The sequence below is a fragment of the Salmo salar genome, chromosome 15 (assembly GCF_965601325.2).
Source record: "Salmo salar chromosome 15, fSalSal1, whole genome shotgun sequence".
Taxonomy (NCBI): Eukaryota; Metazoa; Chordata; class Actinopteri; order Salmoniformes; family Salmonidae; genus Salmo; species Salmo salar.
The window spans coordinates 21358157-21377585 of NC_138305.1; the positions used below are offsets into that span (position 1 = coordinate 21358157).

Consider the following 19429-nt stretch of genomic DNA (forward strand, 5'->3'; position numbering starts at 1 on the left):
CAGGAACAGTTGGGAACGGGAACAGTTGGGGATGGGAACGGGAACAGTTGGGGACGGGAACGGGAACGGGAACAGTTGGGGACGGGAACGGGAACAGTTGGGGACGGGAACGGGAACAGTTGGGGACGGGAACGGGAACAGTTGGGGACGGGAACGGGAACAGTTGGGGACGGGAACGGGAACAGTTGGGGACGGGAACAGTTGGGGACGGGAACAGTTGGGGACGGGGTCAGTTTGAGACTGAAATGGGGACATTAGGGGACAGGGTCAGTTTGAGACAAGAACAGAGACATTAGGGGACAGGGTCAGTTTGAGACAGGAACAGAGACAATAGGGGACAGGGTCAGTTTGAGACAAGAACAGAGACATTAGGGGACAGGGTCAGTTTGAGACAAGAACAGAGACATTAGGGGACAGGGTCAGTTTGAGACAGGAACAGAGACATTAGGGGACAGGGTCAGTTTGAGACAGGAACAGAGACAATAGGGGACAGGGTCAGTTTGAGACAAGAACAGAGACAATAGGGGACAGGGTCAGTTTGAGACTGAAATGGGGACATTAGGGGACAGGGTCAGTTTGAGACAAGAACAGAGACATTAGGGGACAGGGTCAGTTTGAGACAGGAACAGAGACATTAGGGGACAGGGTCAGTTTGAGACAGGAACAGAGACAATAGGGGACAGGGACAGACAACACACCCTGATCTCCTTCCTATGCCACTACTGTACATCTAAAAGGCCTGGTTGGGGGGGGGGGGGGGGGGGTGTAGTACTTAGCTAACAGAATTGTTTTAAGATCCTCAAGCTCTTTGATTTGGAATTTTAGGACCCCTTTTGATATCCCCAAAAAATTAAATATTGCATTTTGCCTTTGCTACTATAGGCCTACTCATTCAAGGGTTTTTCTTTATTTTACTTTTTTCTACATTGTAGAATAATATTGAAGACATTAAAACTATGAAATAACACATATGGAATCATTTACTAACCCAAAAAATATTCAACAAATAAAAATATATTTTATATTTGTGGTTCTTCAAATAGTCACCCTTTGCCTTGATGACAGCTTTCAACACTCTTGGCATTCTCTCAACCAACTTCATGAGTATGTCACCTGGAATGCATTTCAATTAACAGGTGTTCCTTGTTAAAAGTTAATTTGTGGAATTTCTTTCCTTCTTAATGCGTTTGAGCCAATCAGTTGTGTTGTGACAAGGTACGGGTGGTATACAGAAGATAGCCCTATTTGGTAAAAGACCAAGTCCATATTATGTCAAGAACAGCTCAAAAAACAGTCCATCATTACTTTAAGACATGAGGTCAGTCAGTCCGGAAAATTCCAAGAACTTTGAATGTTTCTTCAAGTGCAGTCGCAAACACCATCAAGTGCTGTGATGAAACTGGCTCTCATGAGGACCGCCACAGGAAAGGAAGACCCAGAGTTACCTTTGCTGCAGAGGGTAAGTTCATTAGAGTTAACTTTACCTCAGATTGCAGCCCAAATAAATGCTTCGAAGAGTACAAGTAACAGACACATCTCAAAATCAACTGTTCAGAGGAGACTGCGTGAATCAGGCCTTCATGGTCGAATTGCTACAGAGAAACCACTACTAAAGGACACCAATAAGAAGAACAGACTTGCTTGGGCCAAGAAACACGAGCAATGGACATTAGACCGGTGGAAATTTGTCCTTTGATTTGATGAGTCCAAATGTGAGATTTTTGGTTCCAACCGCCGTGTCTTTGTGAGACGCAGAGTAGGTGAATTGATGATCTCCGCATGTGTGGTTCCCACTGTGAAGCATGGAGGAGGAGATGTACTGGTGACACTGTCTGTGATTTATTTAGAATTCAAGGCACAATTAACCAGCATGGCTACCACAGCATTCTGTATCGAAACACCATCCCATCTGGTTTGGGTTTAGTGGGACTATCATTTGTTTTTCAACAGGACAATGACCCAACACACCTCCAGGCTGTGTAAGCGATATTTGACCAAGAAGGAGAGTGATGGAGTGCTGCATCAGATGACCTGGCCTCCACAATACCCCGACCTCAACCCAATTGAGATGGTTTGGGATGAGTTGGACCGCAGAGTGAAGGAAAAGCAGCCAACATGTGCTCAGCATATGTGGGAAATCCTTCAAGACTGTTGGAAAGCATTCCAGGTGAAGCTGGTTGAGAGAATGCCAAGTGTGTGCAAAGCTGTCATCATGGCAAAGGGTGGCTACTTGAAGAATTTCAAATATAAAATATACAGTTGAAGTGGGAAGTTTACATACACTTAGGTTGGAGTCATTAAAACTTGTTTTTAAACCACTCCCACAAATTTCTTGTTAACAAACTATAGTTTTGGCAAGTCGGTTAGGACATCTACTTTGTGCATGACACAAGTCATTTTTCCAACAATTGTTTACAGACATATTATTTCACTTATAATTATTTGTATCACAATTCCAGTGGGTCAGAAGTTTACATACACTAAGTTGACTGTGCCTTTAAACAGCTTATAAAATTCCAGAAAATGATGTCATGGCTTTAGAAGCTTCTGATAGGTTAATTGACATAATTTGAGTCAATTGGAGATGTACCTGTGGATGTATTTTCAAGGCCTACCTTCAAACGCAGTGCCTCTTTGCTGGACATCAAGGGAAAATCAAAAGAAATCAGCCAAGACCTCAGAAAAAATATAGATCTCCACAAGTCTGGTTCATCCTTGGGAGCAATTTCTAAACGCCTGAAGGTACCACGTTCATCTGTACAAACAATAGTACACAAGTATAAACACCATGGGACCACGCAGCCGTCATACCGCTCAGGAAGGAGACGCGTTCTGTCTCCTAGAGATGAACGTACTTTGGTGCGAAATGTGCAAATGAATCCCAGAACAACAGCAAAGGACCTTGTGAAGATGCTTGAGGAAATAGGTACAAAAGTATCTATATCCACAGTAAAACGAGTCCTATATTGACATAGCCTGAAAGGCCGCTCAGCAAGGAAGAAGCCACTGCTCCAAAACCGCCATGAAAAAGACAAACTACGGTTTGCAACTGCACATGGGGACAAAGATCGTACTTTTTGGAAAAATGTCCTCTGGTCTGATGAAACAAAAATCTAACTGTTTGGCCATAATGACCATTGTTATTTGGAGGAAAAAGGGGAGGCTTGCAAGCTGAAGAACACCATCCCAACCGTGAAGCACGAGGGTGGCAGCATCATGTTGTGGAGGTGCTTTGCTGCAGGAGGGACTAGTGCACTTCACAAAATAGATGGCATCATGAGGTAGGACAATAATGTGGATATATTGAAGCAACATCTCAAGACATCAGTCAGAAAGTTAAAGCTTGGTTGCAAATGGGTCTTCCAAATGGACAATGACCTCAAGCATACTTCCAAAGTTGTGGCAAAATGGCTTAAGGACAACAAAGTCAAGGTATTGGAGTGGCCATCACCATAGCCCTGACCTCAATCCCATAGAAATTTGTGGGCAGAACTGAAAAAGTGTGTGTGAGCAAGGAGGCCTGCAAACCTGACTCACTTACACCAGCTCTGTCAGGAGGAATGGGCCAAAATTCACCCAACTTATTGTGGGAAGCTTGTGGAAGGCTACCTGAAACGTTTGACCCAAGTTAAACAATTTAAAGGCAATGCTACCAAATACTAATTGAGAGTATGCAAACTTCTGACCCACTGGAAATAAAAGCTGAAATAAATCATTCTCTCTACTATTATTCTGACATTTCACATTCTTAAAGTAAAGTGGTGATCCCAACTGACCTAAGACAGGGAATTTTTTACTAGTATTAAATGTCAGGAATTGTGAAACTGAGTTTAAATGTATTTGGCTAAGGTGTAAGTAAACTTCCGACTTCAACTGTATTTTGATTTGTTTAACACTTTTTTTGGTTACTATATGATTCCATATGTGTTATTTGATAGTTTTGAAGTCTTCACTATTATTCTACAATGTAGAAAATAGTAAAAATAAGAAAAGCCCTTGAATGAGTAGGTGTTCTAAAACTTTTGACTGGTACTGTATGTATATTTGTGTATATATCTGTGTGTGTATATATATTTGTGTATATATGTGTATATATATTTTTTGGACACATATTTTAACCCCTTATTTTTGTTGGCACAAAACTGCGTTCATACTTCCCTTCATTTGTGTGGGTTAACTTCAGACGAGTCCCGTGTCACTTAGTCATCTACCCTCTATCCTATCCCCTCTTCCTTGTCTCCTCTTCTCTGTCCCCTCTTCTCTGTCCCCTCTTCCCTGTCCCCTCTTCCTTGTCTCCTCTTCTCTGTCCCCTCTTCTCTGTCCCCTCTTCCCTGTCCCCTCTTCCTTGTCTCCTCTTCTCTGTCTCCTCTTCCCTGTCTCCTCTTCCCTGTCCCCTCTTCCTTGCCTCCTCTTCCCTGTCTCCTCTTCCCTGTCCCCTCTTCCTTGCCTCCTCTTCCCTGTCCCCTCTTCTCTGTCCCCTTTTCTCTGTTTCCTCCTCCCTGTCCCCTCTTCCCTGTCCCCTCTTCCTTGCCTCCTCTTCCCTGTCTCCTCTTCCCTGTCCCCTCTTCCTTGCCTCCTCTTCCCTGTCCCCTCTTCCTTGCCTCCTCTTCCCGGTCCCCTCTTCTCTGTCCCCTTTTCTCTGTTTCCTCCTCCCTGTTCCCTCTTCCTTGTCTCCACTTCCCTGTCTCCTCTGTCCCCTCTTCCCTGTCCCCTCTTCCCTGTCCCCTCTTCCCTGTCTCCTCTTCCCTGTCCCCTTTTCCCTGTCTCATCTGTCCCCACTTCCCTGTCCCCTCTTCCCTGTCCCCTCTTCCCAGTCCCCTCTTCCCAGTCCCCTCTTCCCAGTCCCCTCTTCCCAGTCCCCTCTTCCCAGTCCCCTCTTCCCTGTCCCCACTTTCCTGTCCCCACTTTCCTGTCCCCTCTTCCCTGTCCCCTCTTTCCTGTCCCCTCTTTCCTGTCCCCTCTTCTCTGTCCCCTCTTCTCTGTCCCCTCTTCCCTGTCCCCTCATCCCTGTCCCCTCTTCCCTGTCCCCTCTTCCCTGTCCCCTCTTCTCTGTCCCCTCTTCCCTGTCCCCTCTTCCCTGTCCCTTCTTCTCTGTCCCCTCTTCTCTGTCCCCTCTTCCCTGTCCCCTCATCCCTGTCCCCTCTTCCCTGTCCCCTCTTCCCTGTCCCCTCTTCTCTGTCCCCTCTTTCCTGTCGCCTCTTCCCTGTCCCCTCTTCTCTGTCCCCTCTTCCGTGTCCCCTCTGTCCCCTCTTCTCTCTGTCCCCTCTTCTCTGTCCCCTCTTCCGTGTCCCCTCTGTCCCCTCTTCTCTCTCTCCCCTTCTCTGTCCCCTCTTCCCTGTCCCCTCTTCTCTGTCCCCTCTTTCCTGTCGCCTCTTCCCTGTCCCCTCTTCCCTGTCCCCTCTTCCCTGTCCCCTCTTCCGTGTCCCCTCTGTCCCCTCTTCTCTCTCTCCCCTTCTCTGTCCCCTCTTCTCTGTCCCCTCTTCCGTGTCCCCTCTGTCCCCTCTTCTCTCTCTCCCCTTCCCTGTCTCCTCTTCCCTGTCTCCACTTCTCTGTCCCCTCTTCCCTGTCCCCTCTTCCCAGTCCCCTCTTCCCAGTCCCCTCTTCCCAGTCCCCTCTTCCCAGTCCCCTCTTCTCTGTCCCCTCTTCTCTGTCCCCTCTTCTCTGTCCCCTCTTCCCTGTCCCCTCTTCTCTTTCCCCTCTTCCCTATCTCTCCTTCTCTCTCTCCTCTTCACTGTCCCCTCTTCCCTGTCTCCCCTTCTGTCTCCCCTTCTGTCTCCCCTTCTGTCTCCCCTTCCCTGTCCCCTCTTCCCTGTCCCCTCTTCCCTGTCCCCTCTTCCCTGTCCCCTCTTCCCTGTCCCCTCTTCCCTGTCCCCGCTTCCCTGTCCCCGCTTCCCTCTCTCCTCTTCCCTGTCTTCTCTGTCCCCCCTTCCCTGTCCCCTCTTCCCTCTCTCCTCTTCTGTCTCCACTTCTCTGTCTCCCCTTCCCTCTCTCCTCTTCCCTGTCCCCTCTTCCCTCTCTCCTCTTCCCTCTCTCCTCTTCCCTCTCTCCTCTTCTCTGTCCCCTCTTCTCTGTCTCCACTTCTCTGTCTCCTCTTCTCTGTCTCCTCTTCTCTGTCCCCTCTTCCCTCTCTCCTCTTCCCTCTCTCCTCTGTCCACTCTTCTGTCCCCTCTTCCCTGTCCCCTCTTCTCTGTCCCCTCTTCTCTGTCCCCTCTTCTCTGTCCCCTCTTCTCTGTCCCCTCTTCTCTGTCTCCTCTTCCCTGTCCCCTCTTCTCTGTCTCCCCTTCTGTCTCCTCTTCTCTGTCCCCTCTTCTCTGTCTCCACTTCTCTGTCTCCACTTCTCTGTCTCCTCTTCCCTCTCTCCTCTTCCCTCTCTCCTCTGTCCACTCTTCTGTCCCCTCTTCCCTCTCTCCTCTTCCCTGTCCCCTCTTCTCTGTCCCCTCTTCTCTGTCCCCTCTTCTCTGTCCCCTCTTCTCTGTCCCCTCTTCTCTGTCTCCTCTTCCCTGTCCCCTCTTCTCTGTCTCCCCTTCTGTCTCCTCTTCTCTGTCCCCTCTCTTCTGTCCCCTCTTCCCTGTCTCCTCTTCTCTGTCCCCTCTTCTCTGTCCCCTCTTCTCTGTCCCCTCTTCTCTGTCTCCTCTTCCCTGTCCCCTCTTCTCTGTCTCCCCTTCTTTCTCCTCTTCTCTGTCCCCTCTCTTCTGTCCCCTCTTCCCTGTCTCCTCTTCTCTGTCCCCTCTTCTCTGTCTCCCCTTCTGTCTCCTCTTCTCTGTCCCCTCTTCTCTGTCCCCTCTCTTCTGTCCCCTCTTCTCTGTCTCCCCTTCTCTGTCTCCTCTTCTCTGTCCCCTCTTCTCTGTCTCCTCTTCCCTGTCCCCTCTTCTCTGTCCCCTCTTCTCTGTCTCCTCTTCCCTGTCCCCTCTTCTCTGTCTCCCCTTCTGTCTCCTCTTCTCTGTCCCCTCTCTTCTGTCCCCTCTTCCCTGTCTCCTCTTCTCTGTCCCCTCTTCTCTGTCCCCTCTTCTCTGTCCCCTCTTCTCTGTCCCCTCTCTTCTGTCCCCTCTTCCCTGTCTCCTCTTCTCTGTCCCCTCTTCTCTGTCTCCTCTTCCCTGTCCCCTCTTCTCTGTCTCCCCTTCTGTCTCCCCTTCTCTGTCCCCTCTTCTCTGTCTCCTCTTCTCTGTCTCCTCTTCACTGTCCTATCAAAACAAACTAATTTGATTGTAGCGTGTCTTACCAGGGTTATACTGAAGATTTCCTTAAAAAGAAGAAGAGTTAAATAAATGCTCCCTCTTCTTGTTGTCCTGTCTGTCCAGTACAGAGGAGAACGGGGTTGTCCCCAGCCCCTCCGTGCATCGCGGAGGTAGCCCTGATGACATGACCGCGAAAACCAGCCCTGACACTCCCTCCAAGCGGCCGGAGACACCCTCTAAAGGGTTCGGGGGGGCCGAGGAGCCCCCTACTGTCCCCACCCCAGGACGTACCCCGGGGAAGGCCAAGCAACAGCTGAACGTCAGGGCAGAGCTGGAGAAGAGACAAGGGGGCAAGTCTCTACTCAACCTGGTGGTTATAGGTACATAAACGCACGTACACATTCCTCTGAGGCACACACACACTCACGCATGGACTGAATCACATAGACTACACTGTCGGCGTGGTTACAGAGATTGAACAGAACATTTTCAGTATGATTCCTGTTTTCACTTCACCCTCCTCTCCAGGTCATGTGGATGCTGGGAAGAGCACTCTGATGGGTCACCTGCTGTACCTGTTGGGAAACGTCAATAAACGCACCATGCACAAGTACGAACAGGAGTCCAAGAAGGCCGGCAAGGCCTCGTTCGCCTACGCATGGGTTCTGGATGAGACCGGAGAGGAGAGGAACAGGTGTGTGTGTACAGACGGAGACGGTTCCACGCACATACCGACCTACTCTGCTAAAACACCCACTGAATCCGTGTGTGTGTGTGTGTGTGCGTGTGCGTGTGCGTGCGTGCGTGTGTTTTCCAGGGGTGTAACCATGGATGTGGGGATGACCAAGTTTGAGACGGCCTCTAAGGTGGTGACTCTGATGGACGCTCCTGGACACAAAGACTTCATCCCTAACATGATCACCGGAGCGGCCCAGGTACATCCAGACTTCACCCCTAACATGCGTGTGTACTCATCAGAAATATCGCCACCCTTGACATGATTCAGTATTTGATTCACTATCTTGTGAAATAAGTTGCAATCAAAAACTTTTATTTGTTTGATTTACAACTGAACAAGATAAAAGAAAATATAATAAACTGAAAAATGACCTGGACTAAATGATTCGATATGAATTTGGGTTGGAGTGTTATTCATACTACTGGTGGGAAGTTACAGGTGCCTACAGGGAGAACATCGACATTCAAACAGTTCAAAAAACAAAGGAACATTCTGCTTCATTCCACTCCATTTGTAAAGTGCAAGGTGTGCCAATGTATTATATCTCACCTGGAGCTGCCAGAGGTTCCTAAATGTCCCCTTCTGTGACTTTGGGTTGAGGTCTTCTCCTCATTCACCAGATGAATTGTAATCTTTGACTATCTACGGGGCTTGTTCTATGGTATTGTGTGTCTGCCATGACTAAGGGCGTTCTATATTACCGAAAGGGGTAGACTCAGTGAATCTCCTCACTTAGTTCCACAGTCGTTATACAGGACACCTTCATTTAGTTATACAGTAGCTTATACAGGACACCTTCATTTAGTTCCACAGTAGTTATACAGGACACCTTCAGTTAGTTCCACAGTAGTTTATACAGGACACACCTTCATTTAGTTCCACAGTAGTTATACAGGACACCTTCATTTAGTTCCACAGTAGTTATACAGGACACCTTCAGTTAATTCCACAGTAGTTTATACAGGACACCTTCATTTAGTTCCACAGTAGTTTATACAGGACACCTTCATTTAGTTCCACAGTAGTTTATACAGGACACACCTTCATTTAGTTCCACAGTAGTTATACAGGACACCTTCATTTAGTTCCACAGTAGTTTATACAGGACACACCTTCATTTAGTTCCACAGTAGTTATACAGGACACCTTCAGTTAGTTCCACAGTAGTTTATACAGGACACACCTTCATTTAGTTCCACAGTAGTTATACAGGACACCTTCAGTTAGTTCCACAGTAGTTTATACAGGACACACCTTCATTTAGTTCCACAGTAGTTATACAGCACACCTTCATTTAGTTCCACAGTAGTTATACAGGACACCTTCAGTTAATTCCACAGTAGTTTATACAGGACACCTTCATTTAGTTCCACAGTAGTTTATACAGGACACCTTCATTTAGTTCCACAGTAGTTTATACAGGACACACCTTCATTTAGTTCCACAGTAGTTTATACAGGACACCTTCATTTAGTTCCACAGTAGTTTATACAGGACACCTTCACTTAGTTCCCCAGTAGCTCATACCAGGGGACGTGGAGAGGGTCTGTGGCTGCACCACGGACTCTCACTACTGGTGTCCCCCAGGGCTTGGTTCCAGTCCCTCTCCTCTTCTCTCTATAGACCAAGTCGCTGGTCATATCCTCTCATGGTCTCTCCTATCACTGCTATGAGGATGGACCTCTCCTCTTCTCTCTATAGACCAAGTCACTGGTCATATCCTCTCATGGTCTCTCCTATCACTGCTATGAGGATGGAACTCTCCTCTTCTCTCTACACACCAAGTCGCTCAGCTCTGTCATATCCTCTCATGGTCTCTCCTATCACTGCTATGAGGATGGACCTCTCCTCTTCTCTCTACACACCAAGTCGCTCAGCTCTGTCATATCCTCTCATGGTCTCTCCTATCACTGCTATGAGGATGGACCTCTCTTCTTCTCTCTATAGACCAAGTCACTGGTCATATCCTCTCATGGTCTCTCCTATCACTGCTATGAGGATGGACCTCTCTTCTTCTCTCTATAGACCAAGTCACTGGTCATATCCTCTCATGGTCTCTCCTATCACTGCTATGAGGATGGACCTCTCCTCTTCTCTCTACACACCAAGTCGCTCAGCTCTGTCATATCCTCTCATGGTCTCTCCTATGACTGCTATGAGGATGGACCTCTCCTCTTCTCTCTATAGACCAAGTCGCTGGTCATATCCTCTCATGGTCTCTCCTATCACTGCTATGAGGATGGACCTCTCCTCTTCTCTCTATAGACCAAGTCACTGGTCATATCCTCTCATGGTCTCTCCTATCACTGCTATGAGGATGGACCTCTCCTCTTCTCTCTACACACCAAGTCGCTCAGCTCTGTCATATCCTCTCATGGTCTCTCCTATCACTGCTATGAGGATGGACCTCTCTTCTTCTCTCTATAGACCAAGTCACTGGTCATATCCTCTCATGGTCTCTCCTATCACTGCTATGAGGATGGACCTCTCTTCTTCTCTCTATAGACCAAGTCACTCAGCTCTGTCATATCCTCTCATGGTCTCTCCTATCACTGCTATGAGGATGGACTTCTCTTCTTCTCTCTATAGACCAAGTCACTCAGCTCTGTCATGTCCTCACATGGTCTCTCCTATCACTGCTATGCGGATGACAATCTACTACTTTCCTCCTTCCCCCTTCTGACACCCAGGTGGCGACACACATCTATGCGTGCCTGGCAGCTATCTCAACTTGGATGTTGGCCCACCAACCTCAAGCTCAACCTCGACAAGACGGAGCTGCTCTTACTCCCGGGACGGCCTGCCCACTCAAAGACCTCTCCACACAGTCAACAACTCCACAGTGTCGCCCTCCTAGAGAGCAAAGAACCTTGGTTTGACCCTGGACAACACCCTGTCATTCTCTGCAAACATCAAAGCATCAAACAACACCTGCTCCTGCAGGTTCATGCTCTACAACATCCGTAGGGTACGGCCCTACCTCACACAGGAAGAGGAACATCCGTAGGGTATGGCCCTACCTCACACAGGAAGAGGAACATCCGTAGGGTACGACCCTACCTCACACAGGAAGAGGAACATCCGTAGGGTACTGCCCTACGTCACACAGGAAGAGGAACATCCCTAGGGTACGACCCTACCTCACACAGGAAGAGGAACATCCGTAGGGTACGGCCCTACCTCACACAGGAAGAGGAACATCCGTAGGGTACGGCCCTACCTCACACAGGAAGAGGAACATCTGTAGGGTATGGCCCTACCTCACACAGGAAGCTCACAGGTCCTAATCCAGACTTTTATCATCACCCGTCTGGACTACTGCAACTCGCTGTTGGCTGGACCCCTGCAACTGATCCAGAACTCTGCAGCCCACCTGGTTTTCAACCTTCCCAAGTTCTCTCATATCACCCCGCTCCTCCAGACACTCCACTACAAGACCATGGTGTTTACCTACGGAACAGCAAGAGGAACTTCCCCTTCCTACCTTCAGCCTAGGCTCAAACACAACACCCCAACCTGAGCTCTCTGTTCCTCCACCTCTGGTCTCTTGGCCCGCCCACCTCTACAGGAAGGCAGCTCCCGCTCAGCCCAGTCCAGAGCTCTTCTCTGTCCTGGCACCCCACAACCTGTTCTGCCACCTCTGGTCTCTTGGCCCGCCCACCTCTACAGGAAGGCAGCTCCCGCTCAGCCCAGTCCAGAGCTCTTCTCTGTCCTGGCACCCCACAACCTGTTCTGCCACCTCTGGTGTCTTGGCCCACCCACCTCTAAAGTCCAAGCTTTAAACTGTCCTTGCTCTCCAATGGTGGAACCAGCCCCCCTCCCCCTCTTGCTCTGACTTTGCTGATAGCTACTTTGAGGAAAAGTGAACTTTTGATATGTGATTGTCCCACCTAGCTATATTAAGATGAAGTCGCTTAACTGTAAGTCGCTACTGTGGAACTAAACTGAAGAAAGAAGGGATACTGGATCTACACATTTTGCCTTGGGGCGTAGAGAAAATGTTGCAGTTTTAAATACGTTTGCTGCAATTCTACGCATTTTGCCATGGGGTGGATTCGACCACGATTACCACAAGTTTAGATTGCTACATTTGTCTAGGTAGCTATCTAAAACATGTTAGCTGACATGGGCTAATTGAGTGACTGACATAATAAGAGAAATACTTCTGATGCACACATTTCTAAATTGCACGTTGTGTATTGTACTATTCTATCTCTCAACAGTAAGTTCAGATCCCGATTTGAGTTCCCCAAAAAACATATATACACTGCTTTCATAAAGTATTCATACCTCTTGACTTATTCCACATTTTGTTGTTAGTTTGAATTCAAAATGGATTAAATAGATTACTCCATGATGACAGTGAAATCATAAATATTACATTTACATAAATAAAAGATCCCAGAAATGTTCCATTTTGTGAACACATTTGTTTACATCCCTGTTAGTGAGTATTTCTCCTTTGCCAAGATAATTAATCCACCTGACAGGTGTGGAATATCAAGAAGCTGATTAAACAGTATGATCATTACGCAAGTGCACCTTGTGCTGGGGACAATAAAAGGCCACTTTAAAATGTTCAGTTTTGTCACACAACACAATGCCACAGATGTCTCAAGTTGAGGGAGCGTGCAACTGGCATGCTGACTGCAGGAATGTCCACCAGAGCTGTTGCCAGAGAATTTCATCTTCATTTATCTATCATAAGCCACCTCCAAAGTCGTTTTAGAGAATTTGTTAGTACGTCCAACTGGCCTCATAACCACAGACCATGTATAACCACGCCATCCCAGGACCTCCACATCCAGCTTTTTCACCTGCGGGATCGTCTGAAACCAGCCGCCTGGACAGCTGATGAAATTCTGGGTTTGCACAACCTAAGAATTTCTGCACAAACTGTAAGAAACCGTCTCAGGGAAGCTCATCTGCGTGTTCGTCGTCCTCACTGGAGTCTTGGCCTGACTGCAGTTTAGCATCGTAACCGACTTGTGGGCAAATGCTCACCTTGGATGGCCACTGGCACGCTGGAGAAGTGTGCTCTTCACAGATGAATCCCGGGTTTCAAATGCACTGGGCAGATGGCAGTGTGTATTGCATCCGTGTGGGCGAGCGATTTGCTGTTGGCAACGTTGTGAACAGAATGCCCCATGGTGGCGGTGGGGTTATAGTATGGGCAGGCATAAGCTACAGAAAATAAACACAATTGCATTTTATCGACGAGATCCTGAGGCCCGTTGTCGTGCCATTTCATCCACCACCATCACCTCATGATTCAGCATGATAATGCACGGCCCCCATATCGCAAGGATCTGTACACAATTCCTGGAAGCTGAAAATGTCCCACTTCTTCCATGGCCTGCATACTCACCAGACATGTCACCGCGTTGAGCATGTTTTGGGATGCTCTGAATCGACGTGTACGACAGTCTCTTCCAGTTCCCGCCAATATCCAGCAACTTCACACAGCCATTGAAGAGGAGTCGGACAATATTCCACAGGCCACAATCAACAGCCTGATCAACTCTATGTGAAGGAGATGTGTCACGCTGCATGAGCCCAATGGTGGTCACACCAGATACTGACTATTTTTTTCTGATTCACACCCCTATTTTTTATTTTTTTTAAAGGCATTTGTTACAAACAGATGCATATCGGTATTCCCAATCGTGTGAAATCAATAGATAAGAGCCTAATGGATTTATTTCAATTGACTGATTTGCTGATATGAACTGACAGAGAATGGCGTCGGAGGGGATGGCTTTTACGGGCTCCTAACCAACTGTGCTATTTTGTACGTTTTTTTGCGTTGTTTATAACTTTTTTTTTTTAAACTTATTTTGTACATAATGTTGCTGCTACCGTCTCCGAAAATAACTTCTGGACATCAGAACAGAGATTGCTCACCTCGAATTAAACAAAGATTTTTCTTTAACGAATCCGACGCAAAGGATATACTGCTTTCTCGGGAACGTGCCCAAATCCCCGTCATTTGCTTGATGAAAAGACAGAGACAAAGGGGGAGGAGATTGGGCTGCCTTCTGAGAATTCGTAGGCAAGTGAGTAAATCTCCTCTACCATCCGTTCTATTGGCAAAATGGATGATATACGATTAAGACTATCCTACCATCAAGACATTAAAAACTGTAATTTCTTATGTTTCACCGAGTCGTGGCTGAACAGCGACACGGATAATATAGAGCTGCCGGGCATTTCCATGCATCGGCAGGACAGAGAAGCTACGTCTGGTAAGACTATTTGTCTATTTGTCAATAACAGCTGGTGCGCGATGTCTAATATTAAAGAAGTCTCGAGGCATTGCTTGTCTGAGGTAGAGTACCTCATGATAAGCTGTAGACCACACTATCTACCAAGAGAGTTTTCATCTATATTATTCCGTAGCCATCTATTTACCACCACAAACCGATGCTGGCACTAAGACCGCACTCAACGAGCTGTATAAGGTCATAAGCAAACAAGAAATTGTCATCCAGATGTGGCGCTCCTAGTGGCCGTGGACTTTAATGCAGGCAAACTTTAATCTGTTCTACCTCATTTTTACCAGTATGTCACATGATCAACCAGAGGGGGAAAAAAATTCTAGACCACCTTTACTCCACACACAGAGACGGGTACAAAGCTTTCCCTCGCCCTCCATTTGGCAAATCTGACCATAATTCTATCTTACAAGCAAAAACTAAAGCAGGGAGTACCAGTGACTCGCTCAGTACGGAAGTGGTCAAATGACGCAGATGCTAAACTACAGGACTGTTTTGCTAGCACAGACTGGAATATGTCCTGGGATTCATCCAATGGCATTGAGGAGTATACCACCTCAGTCATTGGCTTCATCATGGCGATGTCATAGGAAAGCCCAAAAAGTCAGACTGTTCTCTGCTACCGCACGGCAAGCGGTACCAGTGCGCCAAGTCTAGGTCCAAAAGGCTCCTTAACAGCTTCTACCCCCAAGCCATAAGACTGCTGAACAATTTAATCAAAATGGCCACCGGACTATTTACATTTGACTGCTGCTACTCGCTGTTTCTTATCTATGCATAGTCACTTCACCCCTACCTACATGTACATATTACCTCGACTAACCTGTACCCCCATAGTCACTTCACCCTTACCTACATGTACATATTACCTCAACTAACCTGTACCCCCACACACTGACTCAGTACCCTGTATATACCTTCATTATTGTTATTTAGTGTTACTTTTTATTTTATTTTTTACTTTAGTTTATTTGGTAAATATTTTCTTAACCAACAATGCAGTTCAAGAAATAGAGTTAAGGGCTTGTAAGTAAGCATTTCACGGTAAAGTCTACAGTTGTTGTATTCGGCACATGTGGCAAAGTTTGATTTGATTTGAACTGAAGTTAGGTAAATCTTTGAAATTGTTGCATGTTACGTTTATATTTTAGTTCAGTATAAATACGGCTTATACAGATCAGAATGTCCTCATTATGGCCTTTAATACAGATCAGAATGTCCTCATTATGGCCTGTTATACAGATCAGAATGTCCTCATTATGGCCTGTAATACAGATCAGAATGTCCTCATTATGGCCTGTAATACAGATCAGAATGTCCTCATTATGGCCTGTAATACAGATCAGAATGTCCTCATTATGGCCTGTAATACAGATCAGAATGTCCTCATTATGGCCTGTAATACAGATCAGAATATCCTCATTATGGCCTGTAATACAGATCAGAATATCCTCATTATGGCCTGTAATACAGATCAGAATATGTCCTCATTATGGCCTGTAATACAGATCAGAGAATGTCCTCATTATGGCCTGTAATACAGATCAGAATGTCCTCATTATGGCCTGTAATACAGATCAGAATGTCCTCATTATGGCCTGTAATACAGATCAGAATGTCCTCATTATGGCCTGTAATACAGATCAGAATATGTCCTCATTATGGCCTGTAATACAGATCAGAATATGTCCTCATTATGGCCTGTAATGCAGATCAGAATGTCCTCATTATGGCCTGTAATGCAGATCAGAATGTCCTCATTATGGCCTGTAATACAGATCAGAGAATGTCCTCATTATGGCCTGTAATACAGATCAGAGAATGTCCTCATTATGGCCTGTGATACAGCTGGTGTTTGTATAACCTGTGTGTGTCTCTCCTCACAGGCGGACGTGGCGGTGTTAGTGGTTGATGCCAGCAGAGGTGAGTTTGAGGCAGGGTTCGAGGCGGGTGGTCAGACGCGAGAGCACGGCCTTCTGGTCCGTTCGTTGGGCGTCACGCAGCTCGCTGTTGCCGTCAACAAGATGGACCAGGTGAGAACAAAGTTATCACTACTAATAGGTGTAGCCACGGCAACGCCCGTTACTCTGACAACAGTGTAATTTATGGTACAATCGTATTGGAACAGATATGGAAATGTTTAACAAGGAACTGTGTGTGTGTGTGTGTGTGTGTGTGTGTGTGTGTGTGTGTGTGTGTGTGTGTGTGTGTGTGTGTGTGTGTGTGTGTGTGTGTGTGTGTGTGTGTGTGTGTGTGTGTGTGTGTGTGTGTGTGTGTGTGTGTGTAACAGGTAAACTGGCAACAGGAGCGATTCAAAGAGATCATCTCCAAACTTGGACATTTCCTGAAACAGGCTGGATTTAAGGTGGGTGGTTAGGACCTGGAGCTAGGGTTAGGACCTGGAGCTAGGGTTAGGACCTTTGACCTGGAGCTAGGGTTAGGACCTTGGACCTTTGACCTGGAGCTAGGGTTAGGACCTTTGACCTGGAGCTAGGGTTAGGACCTTTAACCTTTGACCTGGAGCTAGGGTTAGGACCTTTGACCTGGAGCTAGGGTTAGGACCTTTGACCTGGAGCTAGGGTTAGGACCTTTGACCTGGAGCTAGGGTTAGGACCTTTGACCTGGAGCTAGGGTTAGGACCTTTGACCTGGAGCTAGGGTTAGGACCTTTGACCTGGAGCTAGGGTTAGGACCTTTGACCTTTGACCTGGAGCTAGGGTTAGGACCTTTAACCTTTGATCTGGAGCTAGGGTTAGGACCTTTGACCTTTGACCTGGAGCTAGGGTTAGGACCTTTAACCTTTGATCTGGAGCTAGGGTTAGGACCTTTGACCTGGAGCTAGGGTTAGGACCTTTGACCTGGAGCTAGGGTTAGGACCTCTGTCCTTTGACCTGGAGCTAGTGTTAGTGAACACTGAAATAAGACAATCAAGCTAACCTAAACTACAGTTTTATTGTGTTTCTAATAGTGTTATAGCAGATTTCTAAAGCTTTTCTAGCAGTTTTAAGTGTTATATTTATAGAGATCCTCTGTCTATTTTGTAGCCTAATTCTATGGTTCTGCTCTTTCCCAGGACTCTGTGTTCTACATTAGTTATTGCAGTGTTATGTAGTATTATAAGTGTGTTGTCTGTCCCGACCCGTAGGCTATCAGGAGAGAACCTGACCACTAAGGGTTCTATAACAGTGTTATGCAGCGGACAGATTAGGAGAGGATGTTGAGATCAAATCAGATTTTATTTGTCACATGCGCCGAATACAACAGGTTGAGGAGAGTGAACAGTGAAATGCTTCCTTACAAGCCCTTAACCAACAATTCAGTTTTAAGAAAAATTCTAAAAAAAAGAAATAAATAAAAGTAACAAATAATTAAAGAGCAGCAGTAAAACAACAATAGCGAGGCAATATACAGTGAGGGGAAAAAGTATTTGATCCCCTGCTGATTTTGTTCGTTTGCCCACTTACAAAGAAATGATCAGTCTATAATTTTAATAGTAGGTTTATTTGAACAGTGAGAGACAGAATAACAACAAAATAATCCAGAAAAACGCATGTCAAAAATGTTATAAAATGATTTGCATTTTAAATGAGGGAAGTAACTATTTGACCCCTCTGCAAAACATGACTTAGTACTTGGTGGCAAAACCCTTGTTGGCAATCACAGAGGTCAGACGTTTCTTGTAGTTGGCCACCAGGTTTGCACACATCTCAGGAGGGATTTTGTCCCCACTCCTCTTTGCAGATCTTCTCCAGGTCATTAAGGTTTCGAGGCTGACGTTTGGCAACTCGAACCTTCAGCTCCCTCCACAGATTTTCTATGGGATTAAGGTCTGGAGACTGGCTAGGCCACTCCAGGACCTTAATGTGCTTCTTCTTGAGCCACTCCTTTGTTGCTTTGGCCATGTGTTTTGGGTCATTGTCATGCTGGAATACCCATCCACGACCCATTTTCAATGCCCTGGCTGAGGGAAGGAGGTTCTCACCCAAGATTTGACGGTACATGGCCCCGTCCATCGTCCCTTTGATGCGGTGAAGTTGTCCTGTCCCCTTAGCAGAAAAACACCCCCAAAGCATAATGTTTCCACCTCCATGTTTGACGGTGGAGATGGTGTTCTTGGGGTCATAGGCAGCGTTCCTCCTCCTCCAAACACGGTGAGTTGAGTTGATGTCAAAGAGCTCCATTTTGGTCTCATCTGACCACAACACTTTCACCAGTTGTCCTCTGAGTCATTCAGATGTTCATTGGCAGACTTCAGACGGGCCTGTATATGTATTCTTGAGCAGGGGGACCTTGCGGGCGCTGCAGGATTTCAGTCCTTCACGGCGTAGTGTGTTACCAATTGTTTTCTTGGTGACTATGGTCCCAGCTGCCTTGAGATCATTGACAAGATCCTCCCGTGTAGTTCTGGGCTGATTCCTCACCGTTCTCATGATCATTGCAACTCCACGAGGTGAGATATTGCATGGAACCCCAGGCCGAGGGATATTGACAGTTCTTTTGTGTTTCTTCCATTTGTGAGTAATCGCACCAAATGTTGTCACCTTCTCACCAAGCTGCTTGGTGATGGTCTTGTAGCCCATTCCAGCCTTGTGTAGGTCTACAATCTTGTCCCTGACATCCTTGGAGAGCTCTTTGGTCTTGGCCATGGTGGAGAGTTTGGAATCTGATTGATTGATTGCTTCTGTGGACATGTCTTTTTTACAGGTAACAAGCTGCGGTTAGGAGCACTCCCTTTAAGAGTGTGCTCCTAATCTCAGCTCGTTACCTGTATAAAAGACACCTGGGAGCCAGAAATCTTTCTGATTGAGAGGGGGTCAAATACTTATTTCCCTCATTAAAATGCAAATCAATTTATAACATTTTTGAGATGCGTTTTTCTGGATATTTTTGTTGTTATTCTGTCTCTCACTGTTCAAATAAAACTACCATTAAAATTATAGACTGATCCTTTCTTTGTCAGTGACCAAACGTACAAAATCAGCAGGGGATCAAATACTTTTTTCCCCCACTGTACAGGGGGTACCGGTACAGAGTCAATGTGCGGGGCACCGGTTAGTCGAGGTAATTGAGGTAATATGTACATGTAGGTAGAGTTATTAAAGTGACTATGCATGGATAATAAACAGAGAGTAGCAGCAGTGTAAGGGGGGGGGGGCAGTTGAAATAGTCTGGGTAGCCATTTGATTAGATGTTCAGGAGTCTTATGGCTTGTGGGTAGAAGCTGTTTAGAAGCCTCTTGGA

The 19429-nt window shown here is 46.6% G+C and overlaps 1 protein-coding gene across 4 annotated transcripts in view; it reads left to right on the top strand.

Moving 5' to 3' along the window:
- The window catches only part of LOC100195249 (HBS1-like (S. cerevisiae)), an 80638-nt gene that overhangs the window by 41659 nt on the left and 19550 nt on the right, over positions 1-19429 (top strand). For all 4 annotated transcript variants that reach the window (NM_001140278.1, XM_045695171.2, XM_082961444.1 and 1 more), the window contains 5 exon segments: positions 7299-7555; positions 7704-7869; positions 7993-8110; positions 16076-16222; positions 16480-16554. In NM_001140278.1, the coding sequence (NP_001133750.1) occupies positions 7299-7555; positions 7704-7869; positions 7993-8110; positions 16076-16222; positions 16480-16554 (763 nt within the window).